Source organism: Rhinolophus sinicus, linkage group LG12 (genome assembly GCF_036562045.2).
Source record: "Rhinolophus sinicus isolate RSC01 linkage group LG12, ASM3656204v1, whole genome shotgun sequence".
NCBI lineage: Eukaryota > Metazoa > Chordata > Mammalia > Chiroptera > Rhinolophidae > Rhinolophus > Rhinolophus sinicus.
In genome coordinates, this window is record NC_133761.1 from 293,548 (window position 1) to 309,832 (window position 16,285).

At 60.9% G+C, this 16,285-nt stretch overlaps 3 protein-coding genes and 1 long non-coding RNA gene across 8 annotated transcripts; 3 read left to right on the plus strand and 1 right to left on the minus strand.

Moving 5' to 3' along the window:
* Positions 1 to 76: 76 nt before the first annotated feature.
* LOC141567841 (uncharacterized) lies at positions 77 to 3,986 on the plus strand. Its single transcript, XR_012490728.1, has 2 exons — positions 77 to 2,756; positions 2,815 to 3,986. It is a non-coding gene; the product is annotated as an uncharacterized LOC141567841 (long non-coding RNA).
* A 3,437-nt stretch (positions 3,987 to 7,423) lies between these two features.
* Positions 7,424 to 9,923, minus strand: SLC52A2 (solute carrier family 52 member 2). 5 transcript variants are annotated; one of them, XM_074316630.1, is made up of 5 exons: positions 9,785 to 9,923; positions 9,174 to 9,419; positions 8,215 to 9,088; positions 7,993 to 8,116; positions 7,424 to 7,891 (listed from the first exon to the last, which is right to left on the minus strand). In XM_074316630.1, exons 2-5 carry the CDS (start codon positions 9,301 to 9,303, stop codon positions 7,679 to 7,681), a joined length of 1,341 nt encoding a protein of 446 aa, XP_074172731.1. In that variant the 5' UTR covers positions 9,304 to 9,419; positions 9,785 to 9,923; the 3' UTR covers positions 7,424 to 7,678. The 5 variants fall into 5 exon arrangements, with proteins under 5 accessions (XP_074172731.1, XP_074172730.1, XP_019572719.2 ...); XM_074316629.1 differs by having other exon boundaries at positions 9,764 to 9,903; XM_019717160.2 differs by having other exon boundaries at positions 9,174 to 9,365; positions 9,764 to 9,900.
* A 249-nt stretch (positions 9,924 to 10,172) lies between these two features.
* FBXL6 (F-box and leucine rich repeat protein 6) lies at positions 10,173 to 13,145 on the plus strand. Its single transcript, XM_019717127.2, has 9 exons — positions 10,173 to 10,609; positions 10,860 to 11,033; positions 11,169 to 11,232; positions 11,502 to 11,633; positions 11,708 to 11,815; positions 11,910 to 12,023; positions 12,091 to 12,322; positions 12,409 to 12,655; positions 12,926 to 13,145. Exons 1-9 carry the CDS (start codon positions 10,209 to 10,211, stop codon positions 13,074 to 13,076), a joined length of 1,623 nt encoding a protein of 540 aa, XP_019572686.2. The 5' UTR covers positions 10,173 to 10,208; the 3' UTR covers positions 13,077 to 13,145.
* Positions 13,146 to 13,393: 248 nt separating this feature from the next.
* On the plus strand, positions 13,394 to 15,531 carry TMEM249 (transmembrane protein 249). Its single transcript, XM_074316907.1, has 6 exons — positions 13,394 to 13,504; positions 13,843 to 13,999; positions 14,262 to 14,356; positions 14,462 to 14,657; positions 14,812 to 14,897; positions 15,136 to 15,531. Exons 1-6 carry the CDS (start codon positions 13,394 to 13,396, stop codon positions 15,319 to 15,321), a joined length of 831 nt encoding a protein of 276 aa, XP_074173008.1. The 3' UTR covers positions 15,322 to 15,531.
* The last annotated feature ends 754 nt before the right edge of the window (positions 15,532 to 16,285 follow it).

The following is a 16,285-nucleotide window of genomic DNA, read 5'->3' on the forward strand; positions in this document are numbered from 1 at the left end:
AGGGCTGCAGAGCCCGGGGCTAGAGCCGCAGCAAGGCTGCTCCGGCAGGCGGCCACCGGTCGGTCCTCCCTGCAGCTCTAGGGGGATCATCTCCTACCCCGAGGGAAGGTGAGTCTCGGAGACGTCAGCTCATTCGCAGCCCAGGAGCTGCCAGCACGGGCGGAAGCGGGGTGGCGGACGGGACCCCATGGGGAGGTCAGTGCAGCGAACTGTTTCAGGGCTCGCTTTCCTCGCTACAGAATGAGGCTGTAGCTAACCGAGCTCCTTGGTCCGTGCAGTGCGCGATGCTTCCTTGGCTCGAAGCCAGTGATACTTATTTGCACCTGCTGTGTGCTGGGCGGCCTGGAAGGCGGCTGGTCGGTAACCACGCCCTGAACCTTCAGCACAGGGAAAGCCGGGCCCACGGAGAAAGCTTCCTCCTCACAAACTGCCAGCCCGCCCGGCCCGACCCGACCCGCCACGCCTGTCGGCCCCTCCTCTGCAAGACCCTCCCAGCCCAAGCCAGTGCTCCTTTCCCCTCCGCTGGCCTGCTTCCGGCTCACACCTGCCAGGGAGCTTCTGCAAAGGCAGGGCCACCACGCACAGTGTCCCACGGCCTGCTCTGACGTGTCTTCTGCCGCAGCATGCCTCAGAATCACCTTGCACCCACCGCCTCCAGCGGAGCGAATGCCGGGCTTCATGCCCTGGCTGAATGCAGACAGCTGGCCTCAACGATTTTTTGCCCGCTTGTCAGGAGGACCGGAACTTGGTCTCTGTCTTCAACACCGGGTCCCTGGTGTCCAGGCCAAGTCCTGACACAGTGGATCTCAAGCCCCTCCCAGGGCCAGGCTTTCTGGAATGTTCTCTGTAGCACATGCTCCGGCCCCCCACCAAAGGTCTGGAAATAGTGTAGGCCGACACAGAAATGCCTTGGGGGCACCTGAGAAGTGACAACAGCAAGGTGAGCCTGAAGGATAAACGTGTGCTGCACCTGCACTCTGCTGGAAGCCTGAGCCACCATGGGGCTGGGAATGGGGAGTGCAAGGAGGGCTTTCCTGTCTGCTCTTAGAGAATAAAGTAGAGCAGCTTCCCACCCCAAGACAGACAAAGAAATGATCTGTATCTTCTTTCCACATCAGAGGACCCTAGTACTGCCCTGGGCTCCTGTCCCAGACTGTGGGGTCTCCTTCTGCATGGCAGGGCACAGGCCCCGGATTGAATGGGGGTACCTCCCCCGCCCCCGACCCCAGGTGGTGCTGTGTGGAGATGATTCCCCCAAAGTTCGACTGCTGGGCCCCAGGGGCACCAAGAAAATCTCTCCCTAAGTGACCACCACTCCTGTTCCACTCAAACCCCAGACACCGTCCACTCCAGGCCTCCCTCCTGTCTGTCTCCCATTCCCAAGCCCATCTTCCGAATCTCTCAGCACCCTGGTGTTTCCAGGCCCTTGAGCCTCCAAAACTGCTGTTAAAGAAAACAGAGAGGACGTGTGTACTAAGAAGCATGACTTTCACAGACGTAAAATGAAAATGTGTGTGGCCATTGAACAACGTGCCCCTCAAAAGGTATGTCCAAGGTGTAAGCTGGGGACCTGTGATGTGACTTGACTGGGAAACAGTGTTGTTACAGATGTAGTTAAGGGTCTCTAGCTGAGACCATCCTGGATGAGGATGGGCCCTAAATCCAATGACTGGGGTCCTCACAGAGAAAGAGAAGAAGGTCTAAGACACGGAGGAAAAGTCCATGTGAAGAACTGGAGTGATTGGCTACAAGCCAAGAGATGCCAGGGACGGCTGGCAGTGTCCAGAAGCTGGAGAGAAGCCTGGAACAGATGCTCCCTCCAAGCGTCCAGAAGGAACCTGCCCTGCCAACACTTTGAATTCAGACTTCGGGCCCCTCGCATTGTCGCAGAATAAATTTCTATCATCGTCAGGCGTCAAGTTTGTGGTAATTTGTTCCAGCAACCCTAGGAAACCAGTACAGTGTGTCAAAGGGTAATTTAAATCATTGACTAATGAGAACCAGGAAAGTAGTTATGAGTTCAAAAGAGACGTTCAAAACCACAGATTTATATGGAGTGAAGGGATGCTGAAATGAATTTTAAAACAGATGGAGATTTGCTTTTTCCACAGGAAAAACACACTTGATTCTCCAGTGGACCAAATTTATTTGCATGTCTATAAAAAGGAAGTATTTGCATTGCTGTTGGTCATCTGCAATCTCCAGACCTGTAAAATACCTCAAAGGGGGACAGGCAGGGGCCCAACAGAGTGGGAATCAGGTCCCAGAGGGTGGATGCTAAACAATGTGTGGTTTTCCACTGGAAGTACCAGTAATACATTTTGTTTACTCCAAAGTTTAAAATTTTCATCACCGTCTCCTGCCACCCTTTTGATTAAAGAAAAGATCTCAAACAGAGATCTCTCTGGGCCATAGAATGAGGCTGATCTCAGTCAGCAGGGACCAGCTATTTCCCTGGGCGCTGCAAGTGCTCACATACCAACACCTGAAGTTTGCTTTGCTGGTAGTTTTCATAAGAAACCTCAGGTTAGACTTTCAAAAGCCTATGATTTGTTATCTCAAGGTGAGAAACACAATTCCCATTTTGGGGACAAATTTCTAGGTTCCTGGGCCTGCTAGGAAGTGACCCTCCTGATGACCTGTAAGGCCCAGAATCCACAAAACCCTAAGAGCGTTTTGTAGGCATTGACTCCTTCAAGTCAGCACGAGTCCCATAAAGTAGCCGATCAGACCGGAGTAACGAGCCACGTGGGCAGGTGGCAGCTGCAAGCCTGGGACGCAGCACCAACTTCCAATATGTATCTTGGTGAAAAGGAGAACAGACTTCCTGAACCTGCGGAAATATCTAGGTTGCCATGAAAAGTAAGGACAGTGTCAATAAGAGTCTGGATGGGGATGAGTCGGTGAGAATCACCTTTATTTAAAAGGGTTACCTTTCAGGAGTCTAGAAAATTGATCTGGGTTACAGATATCGACAGTAAAACAATCGACTAGGTATTCCATCCCCAAAAAGATGTATTCTGGAAAAAGAAAGGATTGCAACACAGTGCATGCAGACATGGTGGCCACCACGACACCCACAGCTGATTGCGTCAGGCTAAGGTCTCGGTCATACATTTTAGCCCAGGATGCTGGAGGAGAAAGGGGCCTCCTTCTGTACCCAGGAAACAGAACGTGAAACAGCATCCACTGTGTTCTGGCAAATGGCCACGGTAGCTTTTCCCTCACCTGTTATCATTTGTGAGCAGCCTGGCTCAGGGTGAACAGTCTGGGAACCAGGCTGGAAATACCGATTCAGCCTGGACCTGCCTGAAAGGCTTCTGAGCCACAGCAGCCGAGCTGTGTCCAGAGTCCATCTCTGAAGGGAGGAGATCTGAAGGGCCTGGTTCCGTCCCTCACTGGGGACAGTCTCTAGCTGGCACTGACTGCTGGGCCTCACGCCAAACAGAAGTGACAGACTCGGTGGGGTGGTTAACTTACTACCCAACATTTTCAAATGTTAAGAGGTCTGGTGAGCATTCAAAAAAATAATGCAGCCGACAAAGAAAATTGGTTGTTTCTGGAACACACAAAGATAATAAAACCAATTTTTTAAAAAAATTGGACAAGATCTCAAGGGCTGGGGCAACCAGTTGCTCAGTGGTCAGAGCGCGGTGCTCTTAACAAGGTTGCCGGTTCGATCCCCACTGTGAGCTGCGCCCTCCACAACTAGATTGAAACAACTACTTGACTTGGAGCCGATGGGTCCTGGAAAGACACACTTAAAGTTAAAAAAAAAAAACTCAAGGGCCATGACTAAACCTGTTTTTGGAGAAGACAGTGAACATTCCATCTGATTTATAAATACGAGTAATATTTACACTCATTAAAAATTATGTAAATTTTTATTGGAAAAAATGATGACATATATAACCCTGAGACGTTATATACATCAAATGCTAAGAATATAAGCAAAAACACCAATAAAGCAACTTATTGAGTCTACAGCCGACACTAGACATCTGTATTTTTATAAAACTTCATGTGAGGCTGATACACGACCGGGTTCCAAACAGGCGGGACAGAACTGTGCGTCCAAAGGTCTGCTGTTCTACATGCTCCAAGAACGGGACAAGAGGGTTTCACGGTCCCCTCAGCTGTGACAGATGGCACCCAACTTGCCTTTGCTCAAACAAGCAAGGAATCATGGGCCTGCATAACTTGGAGCAGGCTTCAGGCACAGCTGGATCCAGGCAATCCAGGATGGTGTCAGCTCTGCCTTGCTCCACCTCTCACTCTGCTCGCCTCTGGGGCACCTTCATTCTCACCTGAGCTCCCTGAGTATTTGGGATGACTGACAGCCCCAAGACAGAGCTCATGGTGGGCCCTGACTTGCTCCAATTCAACCACCATCAGCGGGAGAATGGGCATTGTTACGGAGAATTTCCTGAGGCTGAGAGACCAAAGAGGCTGACAACTGCATGGACAGTTTGTTAAGAGAACTTCCACACGAGGGGCATCTTGGGCAGCAACACAGACCTGGGGCCCTCCGCACCATGTGGCAGGTGTTCAAGGGCTATACAGGGCAGGAACAGGTGGGTGGGGCACGGGGGCGTGACCTGCCCCACATAAGGGGAAAGCTGGACCGTCCCCGGAACCAGCACAGGGGCACCACAGGGGTGAGGTCGCTCAGTCTCTGAGGGGGGTTTAGTCATGGAACACTCCTCTGCAGGCAACATGACTGGATCAGCTAAGTGGGGGGCAGGGGATTCTGCCATAAACACCCCACCAGAACCCCAGTGGCCTCAGAGACCCTGGAGGTTCACTGGGGAGAATGAGGCCAGTGTTTGGAGGGGGAGCCCAAGTGACCCCACAGCCACGGGAAGCAGGCTTGCTGGGGTGGGGGCCTGGCCAGCGGCAGATTCTGGAATTGCTGACCTGTGCCCATTCCCTGGCAAGGGGCCCAGCCACTCCCACGCTCCCATTTTCTAGAGCCAGGAAAGCTAGGAGGTCCCTTTGAGTCCCATGGAGAAGGAGTCCCTTAAAGGACCATCGTCCCGTGTCCCCCAAGTCAGGCAGTGGGGGCTCTGGGCAGATGCGAATGAGGGGACAGGACCATTCTCTCACCGAGGTGCTATCACATCTACAGCCACCGGAACACACACCTGCCCAAGGCCTCCGTAGGCTGAGAAGTACAGGACTGAAGGAAGGTGAAGGCCTTACCTTTAGTCCTCTGGCCCTATCCCGGCACTCACTGGCTATCTCAGGTGAAATGGCCACACCTGGGAAAGGAGGCTGCCTGTGGCCGTGCCCCGGCTGGCCCTTCTCTCGTCCTGAGGAACTGAGGGGCCTGCTTCTAGTCATGGGATGTGCAACTGTGGCCCTTGTGGCTCAGGCTTTGCTGTCATCCAGGGGGCTGCCCTCTGAGGACAACGTGGCGCCTTACGTCCTGCCTTGGCCACGGTCTCCCTCTGGGGTCTCCTGCAAGTTCCCCAGCCCCTGGCCTGAGAGGCCCTTTGGGCAGGGCTGAGCCTCACGGCGGCTGCCACCTGCTGTCCAGTGGGAAGTGCACATGCCCTCATGGGTACTGGGGGCAGGACCCAGCTCTGAGGGGTTGGCGTGGTGGCTGTCCCACCTTCCTGGCCACTGGCCTGTCCTGGGCAGCCATGAGTGGGAAGGGTGTGCCGGGCGGCATCTTCCTCCCCTTGTTATTTGGCCCCTGCCCTGTTTCCTATGGGGCACTTACAGGAAGGCCCTGGAGACTTCAAAGGGCAGTGGCTTCCCCAAGCTACCCACCCCCACCCCTGGCCCCCCGCTCAGGGCCACATACCCCCTCCATGCATGTCCCACAAGGCCTTGCCTCTGGGGCCCTTGGGCCTGGCACACCTGGCAAACACACACATGGACAGCAAAGGCTCCGTAAGTACCTTTGATCACTGCCGGATGGGAGGGACAGTAGGAAGGAACCAGGAGAGCCCCACCAGCTCTAGCCCCAGGGCGGGCAGGGGATGGGTGCTGATGGACGAGGACAGTCAGAGTGTGGAGGGCGCACCAAAGCCCACGGCCATGCCACCCACCCCACCCCTTTGACCTCTTCCCTCTGAATCTCCACCCACCACCACCACTAAAGGTGGCTTCTGCAGCCCCCAACCCTGGGAGGCTAAGGCCTGGCAGGCAGCCTCCTGCCCTCAGGGCTGGGCTGTGTCTGAGCCGCTGGGGGCCGTCCCCACCAAGGGCTTCATGGAACCCCAGAACAGAGGCTCCAATGGTCAGGGCCTGCGGGTCCTTCCCTCCCACCGGGGACTCGCTCGTGCTCAGCTGGTCCTGCCAAAGCAGGGAGGACGAAGGGGAGGCAGGGGGAGAGAGACAAGGCCCAGAGGCCCAGGCGCAGGCCAAGGCAAGGACCAGTGGCACCTGGGCACTGGAGACCATGAGAGGAGCTGGGGCGACAGGCAGAAGGGCCGCTGCTCTAGCACCCACACTCCCCGCTCCTTGTGGCTGCAGGGCTCCCCTGCAGAAGCGGGGCCCTTTGTCTAAGAATGGGGTCTTGAGGCCAGGCCAGCCACACTGGATCACAGCCCGGGTTCCTGGCTCCCCCGGCGGGGAATCCCCACCCCACTGCAGCCTCCATTCCTCCTGCCTGGCTCTGGTCCTCACTCCGCTTCCCTGTAGCCCTTGTTGTGGGAGAACCCCCGGGTCCGTCCAGCAAAGGCCCAGGCTGGTGCTGAGGCCCCACTCCCCACAGACACCAACAAGCAAGGACCCAGCTGCAGTCCCAGGGCGGGCCCAGCCGTGCAGGTAGAAGGCAGCTGCTGCCACGTCTGCCTCAACAAAGGGTTTGGGGCCTTTGCAGCATTGACTATGGAAGGAGCCAGAAACTGGATGCTGGTGGCTCAGGGGAACGGACAGTGCTCTTGAGCCTAAGTGTCCTAAGATTGGCTGGAACCTTATACCACACCCTCACTCAGTGAGCCCCTTCTGAGCCCGGGCCTTGCAACAAACCCCTGGTGTAAATCCCCTGGCAGGATTGCTCTCCCCTCGCCCCCAGAGCAGTGGGCAGGCGGGCCATAGCCAGGTCACAAAGCCTATCCTGCCAGACCCTCATGCCCGGCTAGCTCAGCCCACCGCATGGTTTGAGACGCTTGTGGAGCAGTGATCTAGCTGGGAAGATGCCAGGTGGGCTGGCATTGGGTGGGTACCACATTCCCCTGACCACTGAAGCCTGTGTAGGTCCTCGGCCCAGGCTCCCGGCCCTGGAAGCTGGCCTTTGGGCTGGTCTCAGGGGGCGGGGTGAGGGGGGAGCAATCCTGGGCTCAGAGGGCACAGCCCCAGGTCCCAGAAGAGCAGCTTGGAGGTGGTGGTTCCTGAACAGCCAGGCCAACGCTGTGCCTTAGGGGAAGCCTGTCCTCACAGGAAAAGTGCTCTAGGGATCAACAGCTTGAACTCGCGGAACAAAAATGCTTTACTATGCAAATCCCACGCAGGTGCCAGGGCCACAGTCCCAGCCCCAGCCGGGCCAGGACTCCGGACCTGCTCTGTGGTCCCCACCTGGTGGAAGTGCCAGGGCATCCTGTGGAGTGTGCAGGTGTGCACGAGCGTGCCCCGTGTGGGGTGGGCCTCCGGGGCTGTGGGCAGTCAGGCACTGTGACGGCCCCACCTGAGATGGGTGGGGCAGAGTGAGGTCCCCACCTGCCCGGATTTATGGTCCACATGGGTCCACACAGTCCTTCCCACTGCGGAACACGTGGTAGATGCTGGTGGGCGGAAACATGGCGACAGCACCAAGCAGGGAGCCCACCTGGATGGCCACACCAGCTGCCAGCAGTGCCGGCTGACCCCCGCCATGCAGCAGGGAACTGGCGGCCACCTTCACGTATGAGAACAGCCCCAGACACAGCACCCACGACAGCACCTGGGAGGGCACACAGCAGCCGGCTGAGTTTGACACGCCCCGCTCTATGGCAAACCTCCCCTCTGCTGCCCTCTTTGCCTCAGTGTCCCCAGTGTACTTACCACAAGGATCGTCCCTGCAGTGGTGCCCACTAGGGGTGGGCAGGGGCTCAGGACTGCCAGCACCATCAGGTAGGCCCCAAAGAGCACGCCCAGCAAAGAGAGACCGCCCAGCCCGGCCAGGGACCTGCCAAGGATAAGCAGAAACTCAGGGCTGGCTGTGCCAGGACTGGGCCCCGCCCTCCCTGAGGTCCAACCCCGAGTGGCTTAAGGCCCCTTGTGCACCTGCACAGCACGCCCATGGCCAGGAAGCAGGCGAGGGGGTTTGCAGCGCTGCCCAGCACCACGGCCAGGTGGTAGGCCAGGCGGCCGTAAGGCAGGCAGGAGAAGCTCTGAATGGCAGGCAGCACGCCGTTGGTCAGTGCGTTGGTGACAGCCAGCAGGCCCAGCAGGCAGGCACTGCGGACAGGGAGCAGCCGCGGGGGTTCAGGGTCCAGGTTGGGCATGGTGCCCGCCGTCTGGACCCCGGGCTCCTGAAGTGGCAAGGCCGCCTCGCCTTCCTCCTCCTCCACTCCTGGGGCTCCCACCCGCAGGCCAGGCCTCGGGCCCCATGTGGGCACGGACGGTGGTGATGGCAACAGCAGCAGGAGACCCTGGAAGGCAGCAGCCGAAGTGACCAGAAGGGCGGTGAGTGCCCAGAAGAAGGTGCTGGCAGGAAAACGCTCTGGGAAGTTGTGGGGGGGCCCTGGGGTGCCGTTGGTGGGGACTGGCGCACACTCAAGGCGGCCCACGCCCTGCACGAGGGCCAGCATGCAGGGCAACAGGGCACTGAGGCCCTGACCCAGAAAGAAAGATCGCAAGAAGGCAGGCGGCAGGTGGCTCAGGAAGGGCAGGAAAGTGACATTAGAGGCACAGCAGGCCAGAGCCAGCACCAAGGCCAGCGTCAGGAAGGCCACGGAGTGGTGCTGCCCTGCCACTGTTGCCACCCGGTGCCACAGCAGGGCCAGCAGGGCTGCGCCCAGCACACTCAGTGCCTGCACGACCTGGATGGGGATGCGCTCGCCCTTGCCCGGGGCCAGCCGTCTCCACAGGGCCACCAGCAGCAGACCCAGGTTGCCCAGTGCCACAAGCACAGACAGGTATGAGGGGAGGCTCCAACCTGCAGGGAAGGGAGGAGGCCATCAGGCAGGATGCTAAGGGACAAAGCCGCAGCGGCCCACCTTCCAGGGCACATTCCCACTCACCCTCGGGAAGGTCTTTTACCACCACAGGCAGCTCCACCCAGATCCCGTTGACGGCAGCCCAGGAGCCCATGCCGAAGAGGGCGACCAGCAGGTGGGTCAGCACCACACGGCCCAGCGGGGCTGCGGCCATTCAGCCAAGGCTGGACCCTCCAGGACAGGGCAAAGGTCACAGCCAAGCCCTTCTTTCCCCACCTAGCTCCAAAGAAGGTTCTTCGTCTCTTCTGGAAACTGAAGACCCTTGGTAGCCTGAAGGAAACAGACGCGCATACGGGACCACAACCAAGAGACCCGAATCAGAAGAGGGTAGGCCGCCAAGACCAAGGAAAGTGGAGAGTGCCCGGGGTGGGGGGGAGGGACCAAAGCATACCAAGTAGCACCTGCCGCCGGTGTCGGGACCAGGACACCGCAAGGCGGTCAGGAAGAGAAGCAGGAAGCCGGGCCCAAGGCGCCACGGCCGGCCCCAGGGGAGAATGATGAAAGACGGAGCTGACTTCGGGTCCGAGTTGTCGAGACCACCACCACCCTCACCCCAAAACGAACACGGGGACAAGGACCCCGGGACAGGGGCACCTCTCAGGAGCCATGCGTACCGTTGCGGCTTCGAAGCCCACCTGGGGAGTCCAGGGTTTCTGCGAGACCCAGGACGGCCAAAGCGGACTGGGGATCCTGAAGGGGTGTGGCCGCGGCGGGCACCACCCTCGTTGCGTCAGGTGGGCGGCCGAGAGCTGTTCAGGGCGCCGGGGTCCCCGCGCCTCCGGGTCCAGCTCCCGCGCGCTCCCTGACCCGGCGGCCAGCTGTCCCGCCACACTGTGATGGCGCTGCCTCCAGCCCAGGGTCTCGGCCTCAACCCAGAGCCGGTGGGACCCGGAATGTGGCTGAACCACAGCAAGGACTCCCAACTCACCGCCGGGCACTGGGGAGAACCCAGGGCTGACCCGCCCCCGCGTGGCCCGCAGCCGGAAGTCCCGCCCCTTCCGCCACCGCACCCGCCCCTTCCGCTCCTCTGGGGCGGGCCCTGGAGCGCGGCGGTTGGCTATGGCTCCTGGTGTGGCCCGGCGGGCCCGGCGCCGAGTCCGGGGCGCGCCGCCTGCCGGGTCGCGGGGCCGCTCAGCCGAGGACTGGTGGTGGGATCGGCTGGCGCCGAGCGGCTCCGGGTACCACCTGCTGCAGTCGGACAGCATGCTGTTGGTGCTGCCCGGCCCGGGGCCCGCCCGCGCCCGCGCGCACAGGCGCGTCGCTCGCCGCTCTCAGCGGCTGCCGCCCCTAGGGGCCCGCGCGGCGGCGGCCAAGGCCAGGCCCAGACCCGCGCCCGCACCCGTACCCGCGCCGCCGCAGGCACCCGACCCGGGCTGGGGCGACCGCATTCCATTGGAAATCCTGCTGCAGATTTTCGGGCTGCTGGTGGCGGTCGATGGACCCATGCCCTTCCTCGGCAGGTACCCCTGGCCACTGGGTGCAGCGGCATAGCTCAAGCTGACCGGTTGCCACCGCGCAGGTGGCAGAGAAGGAAAGTGAGCGCGCACGCACGCGTGTCAGAGAGCGCAGTCTCTCACGGGGTCCAGTTGGAGCCCCAGGGGCCTCACTTTGACCTGAGGGGTTCGCTTTGTTGTTGTAAGAGTTGCGGCCTCCGGTAGGGGGGGCATCGGTCACAAACGGCCCGGCTCCTCAGCAGAGATTTTCTTCCAGGGCTGCACGCGTGTGCCGCCGCTGGCACGAGGCCGCTTCCCAGCCAGCTCTCTGGCACACCGTGACCCTGTCGCCCCCACTGGCTGGCCGGCCCACCAAAGGCGGGGCCAAAGCTGGCGGGGCCAAGGCCGAAGAGAAGCTCCTTGCCTCCCTGGAATGCCTGATGCCCAGCCGGTGAGGAGCGCCCTTTTTTCCTGACCCCCTCACTCCACCTGCGTTGTGTGGAAAGCCCCAGGCACCTTCCTGTGTCCCTACACCAAGGTGATGGGTGGGGAGGACACTGCATCTCTGCCTCTGCTGTCCGCCCAGGTTCTCACAGCTCCAGAAGCTGACCCTCATCCACTGGAAGTCCCAGGTACACTCCGTGTTGAAGGTGAGAGCTCCAGGCTGCCCTGCACGCCAGCTGTGATAGTGAGGGGTTGCCCAGTACTTCCACGGAGTGGGTCAGGCACCAGGGGACCCAACGCTGTCCCATGAGGATACCCGCCTGGTTCTCCTTTTTTGTTGTCTCCTCCAACAGGGAGGTAGAAAGGAGGTCATAGCTGAGGAAGTAGAGTGGAGTAAAGTGGCACCAGCCACTGGTTTCTTTCGCTTGTGGACAGCCTGCCCTCCCCCAATCCGCTGGCCCTGTGTCTTCTACAGCTGGTTAGCGAGTCCTGTCCTCGGCTCACCTTCCTCAAGCTTTCCGATTGCCACGGTGTGACCCCTGACACTCTGATCATGCTAGCCAGAGCCTGCCCCCAGCTCCACAGCCTGGACATACAGCACTCCATGGTGAGCCCGTTGTCCCCAGGGGCCCCGAAGCAGCCTGGGCCAAGGTGACAGATATTCCTGTGCTGGGTCCCCAGGTGGAATCCACAGCCATGGTGAGCTTCTTGGAGGAGGTGGGGCCGCGAATGCGCAAGCTGTGGCTGACCTACAACTCCCAGACAACAGCCATCTTGGGTGCACTGCTGGTAGGTTGGTGACAGGCAGAAGCAGAGTGGGTGCTGAGCCAGGGACTGCCAGGCACTGAGCCCATGTCCACCCCTCTCCCCCCACCCCCTGCAGGGCAGCTGCTGCCCCCAGCTGCAAGTCTTGGAGGTTAGCTCAGGCATCAACCCCAACAACACCCCCCTCCAGCTGCCTGTGGAGGCCCTGCAGAAAGGATGTCCCCAGCTGCAGGTACCTGCCGCCCCGCCTCTCCCACCTGTCGCGCCCTCCCCACCTGCAGCCTGGGCCTTGCTCCCAGGTGCTGCGGCTGCTGAACCTGATGTGGCTGCCCAAACCTTCCGGACGCGTGGGGACTCCTGGCCCAGGCTTCCCCAACCTTGAGGAGCTCTGCCTCGCTGGCCCCACCTGCAGCTTCGTGAGTGATGAGGCCCTGGGCCGCCTGCTCCGCGGCTCCCCTAACCTGCGCCTGCTGGATCTTCGTGGCTGTGCCCGAATCACACCTGCTGGCCTGTGTGACCTGCCGTGTCAGGGTCAGCTCTCCCTGGGGGTGGCTGGGCAGGTGCGATGTGGGGACCCTTGCCCACCCGCAGCTCATGCCCACCCCTCTCACCTCCAGAGCTGCAGCAGCTCCATCTGGGCCTGTATGGCATGTCGGACCGGCTGACCCTAGCCAAGGAGGGCAGCCCCCTGTTGACCCACAAGTGGTGCCACACTCTGCGGGAACTGGACTTGAGTGGCCAGGGCTTCAGTGAGAAGGACCTGGAGCAGGCCCTAGCTGTGTTCTCAGGCGCCCCTGGCCACTCACATGCGTCCCTGTGCTCCCTCAACCTCAGGGGTACCCGGGTCACACCCAGCACTGTCAGGTCAGCACCCCTCCCTCAGTCCCTTGGAGCCAGTGAGCTTTGCCCCCCCATCCTGCCTCCTTGCCAGTTCCAGGGGTCCAAAAGGGGAGCTCATACTGGCCAAGCCCCTGCTTGGGGTCGGCCTTGGGAACACCGAGGGTATTGGAATTGGGCCTCGGTGGCTTGGGTGGCAGAGTCAGTTGCAGTCCCTATCCTGGCCCAGCCCTGCTGGGGCCTGGGCCTTCTGGGAGCCTGTGGCTTAGCCCCCCCATGCCTGCCGTGCCCCCACAGCTCTGTGATCAGCAGCTGCCCAGGTCTGCTGTATCTCAACCTGGAGTCCTGCCGCTGCCTTCCCAGGGGCCTGAAGCGTGCCTACCGGGGCCCAGAGGAAGTCCGGTGGTGCCTGGAACAGCTGCTCACCAGCCCCCCCTCTCCCAGCTAGGGAGCCCACCCCACACCTTTCCCGTTTTGGATGTTGGAATGCTTTGTTACAATAAAAAGTTTTTAAGAACTCTGTGGTCCTTGGGGTTGGGGTGAGGGCACAAGGCTTATACCTGAGGGAACCACTCTGGGCTACAACTGGCCTGGAGCCTGTGTTGTTTGTAGGGTAGTCCCCCAAGGCCCCTGATTCTGCCTGTGGCTGTTGCGCCTTGCCTGTTCACTGCTGGGCTGCAATCTTGGACTGAGTGCCTGTGTGCCCCATCCTTGGGGATACTGAGGCATGCTGTCTGGTGGTTTGGGAGGCTCTGGTCTGGGCAGATGTGGTGGGGAGACGGGAAGGCCCAGCTCAGCCACAGGGTTTGGTGTGGGGGACCTGCCTACAGATTTCAATCCAGCTTAGGCCTGGATATCCCGCCACCCCACCTTCAGGTAAGGACCCCAACCAGGCTGTACAAGGGGCCTCAGGTGGGTGGGGTGGGGACTAGCAGGGAAGTGCACGCCCACTTCAGGGGCCTGACCAGGGGACTCTTCAGAGAAGGGGTGGTCAATAGTACAGCCTCTTCTAGAATCCTCCACCCAGAGCTTCTAGAACTCAGACGCAGCTCAGCCTGGAATGCCACCTGGTGTCCGTTTGCCTGTTGCCTGAGAGCTCCAGCTCCTTCCTGGACCGCAGCCCTGGAGACTTTCTCCTCCCAGGTAGGAGTGCGACTGTGGGCAGTGGGTCACGGAAGGTGAGGCGCCCAGCTGACCCCCTGTGCCTGACCCAGGCCCAGGCCCCCAAGGGCTGGATCAGTGGTCCGCCCACGACTTCCCATGGCAAGCCCTTCCAGCTCTGGGCCCTAGGACTCTTTTGCACCGAGCGCCACCTGGCCAAGCGCCTCAAGAACAACAGCTTCTATCCGTTCACACAGCAGCAGCCCAACGGTGCGCACGGCGGGCGGCGGGGCCGGCAACCTGAACCGGGAGGGGCGGGAGAACCGAACCTAGCAAGCAGCATGCAGGGGCGGGGCCTGGGTCTGAACGGGGCGGGGCTGGGGCGGGGGCGGGGCCAGCTGGTGTCTGGTGCGGTGGGGCCCGGCAGAAACTGCAGGCAGGACGCTGACTGCGCTTGGAGCCCTGGCACTGCCACACCCGGCTGCGAGCAAGGGCTGGCTATCCTCATGCGGGCCCGCCGCGCCGCCCCCAGTCTTCGTGCTCGAGTACTACCTGGACACGCTGTGGAAGGGGATGCTGCTCTTCGTCGTCTGCCTCTTCCTTGTCAGCTTCGGTATCGTGAGCCAGGTCTGAGCTCCTAGGCTGTCCCCCACGGTCTACCTCCCCTGGAGGCCCGACCCACCGTCGGCGCCCCGCCCCAGCCCACTCAGAAGAGCTCCGCGGCGCCCGCAGGTGCAGAAGCAGGAGACGTGGGGCTTCCCGGCGTACGGTGTGGGCGTGGGCCTGTGGATCATGATCTCGTCGCTGCCGCGGCGCCGCCTGGTGCTGGACCACACATGCGGCATGTACCACTTCTCCATCCAGGGCCGCACCGTGTATCAGGGCCCCATGCACCTGGTCTACGTGCGCCTGGCGCGCAGCTCGGACGGTGACGCACGGGGCGGCAGCGGTGGGCGGGGGAGGGTGTGCAAGGGAAGGGGACGCTGCTTGGGAGCCGGGAGGGGCGGGCAAGCCGGCCTGCTGCCCCTCCCCCGAACCCCGCCCCCTGAAACCCCGGGGCTGAGGCGCGTGCCCCTCGCCAGCCTACGGAAGGTGCTTCTTCCAGCTGGTTCTGTGCGGCTACAAGTTGGAGCCTCTGGTGCTGGTGCACCTGTCAGAGCGCTACGAGGTGGGTTCCGCTCTGCGCCCCCCAGGCCCAGACGCTCCTCTCCCCATCTCAGTTCAACATGACTGAGCACTGCTTACGGTCTTAGGGTTTCACAGGCAGAGGGTGAATACGACGTGGGCCGCCGCCTGGCCTTTGCGCTGGAGCGGCGGGAGGGCTGACGGGAAGGGCTGGCCAGGGGTGCAGCGGCGGCGGGGCATCTGCTGTCCGGACGGGAGCTCACTGCTGCCCGCGCCCACAGCAAATGGAATTTCTGGGCCGTCACATCGCCCGGAAGCTCAACATTAACTACTTCGACTGCCTAGACACGTCCTACCGGCACGTGGTCCGCCACTGGCCGCTGGGGGCCGCCTTGAGCCCAGGAGTTTTGCTATGCAAGACAAAAGCCTACGACAAGCCAAGCTCTCAGTCTGACCTAGACGTGTGAAGCTGCGGCCGGCAACCCACCCCTTCCCTCACCCCCAGGACGCATTCTCCCTCACCTCCAGCCAGCCACCCACCTCGACCCGCCCCTGGATGTCCTCTCAGTAAAGCTGCCTCTTGCTTCCAGCAGTGGTTTTTCTGCAGGGGTGGGGGCGAGTTCCAGCTCCAGGGCCTTCCTGGAGTGCACACCTCTCAAGGCCTGGGAAGGCCGTCTGAGAGCCACGCCCCACACCCCCAGCCGGGGTTGGAAGGTGAGCGTAGCATTGGGAGCTAGGGTGAGGAGCTCCAGGGCGCTGGGAGGTAGGACCCGTCACGGGACAGGCCTAGAACACACTGCCCCTTTCAGCCTGCAGCAAACAACTGGTCCCACCTGGCCTCAGAAGAGCCAACCAAGGAGTGGGATCCAGGATTCAGACCCTGATTGGTCCAGTCTGGCTCAAGTGCCTGTTTCTAGTCCAATCAGCAGTGGGATAGGGCACACCCACCCTGTGCCTGGAGGTAAGACACTTCCAAAGGTGCTGCTGCAGAGTCCCAGGCCAGGCTGGAGGCGTGCTGGGGGGTAAACCCATGCGGTCCCTGGAGCTTGTTCCCAGGTGCCTGCTAGAACCCCTTGTCTGGTGGGTATTCCTGCCTTCTGGGTGCTTGGAGCTGCTGTGGGAGCAGACAAGGCAGTGGGCTATTGGGACCTAGGAGTGGCACCTGGCCCTGTCCACCTGGGTCTGCTAGTCAGAGAGGGCCATGCTGGTGACCCAGGTCTTAGTGCATTGTGGCAGCTGAGTGTCCCTGGAACCAGGATCAGCCGCATAATTTGCAGGGCCCCATGCAAAGTGAAAATGCAGGGCCCCTTGCTAAAAACTATTAAGGATTCCCATGAGGCCAAGTGTGGGCCCTTCTGAGCTTGGGGCCCTGTGCGACTGCCCCAGTCACGTGCCCACAGAACTGCCCTGCCTGGAGCCACAGCTCAGAGT

Bases quoted from the DNA above. Each gene is read 5' to 3' on its own strand.
- SLC52A2 (XM_074316630.1), bottom strand. From the start codon at position 9,303: ATGGCCGCAGCCCCGCTGGGCCGTGTGGTGCTGACCCACCTGCTGGTC. The intron at 9,089-9,173 runs GTGAGTGGGAAT...CCTTCCCTGCAG, and splicing joins GGTAAAAGACCTTCCCGAGG to GTTGGAGCCTCCCCTCATAC. The intron at 8,117-8,214 runs GTGCACAAGGGG...TATCCTTGGCAG, and splicing joins GCCATGGGCGTGCTGTGCAG to GTCCCTGGCCGGGCTGGGCG.
- FBXL6 (XM_019717127.2), top strand. From the start codon at position 10,209: ATGGCTCCTGGTGTGGCCCGGCGGGCCCGGCGCCGAGTCCGGGGCGCG. The intron at 10,610-10,859 runs GTACCCCTGGCC...ATTTTCTTCCAG, and splicing joins CCCATGCCCTTCCTCGGCAG to GGCTGCACGCGTGTGCCGCC. The intron at 12,323-12,408 runs GTCAGCTCTCCC...TCTCACCTCCAG, and splicing joins GTGTGACCTGCCGTGTCAGG to AGCTGCAGCAGCTCCATCTG.
- TMEM249 (XM_074316907.1), top strand. From the start codon at position 13,394: ATGTGGTGGGGAGACGGGAAGGCCCAGCTCAGCCACAGGGTTTGGTGT. The intron at 14,000-14,261 runs GTGCGCACGGCG...CGCCGCCCCCAG, and splicing joins CACACAGCAGCAGCCCAACG to TCTTCGTGCTCGAGTACTAC. The intron at 14,658-14,811 runs GTGACGCACGGG...GCCCCTCGCCAG, and splicing joins CCTGGCGCGCAGCTCGGACG to CCTACGGAAGGTGCTTCTTC.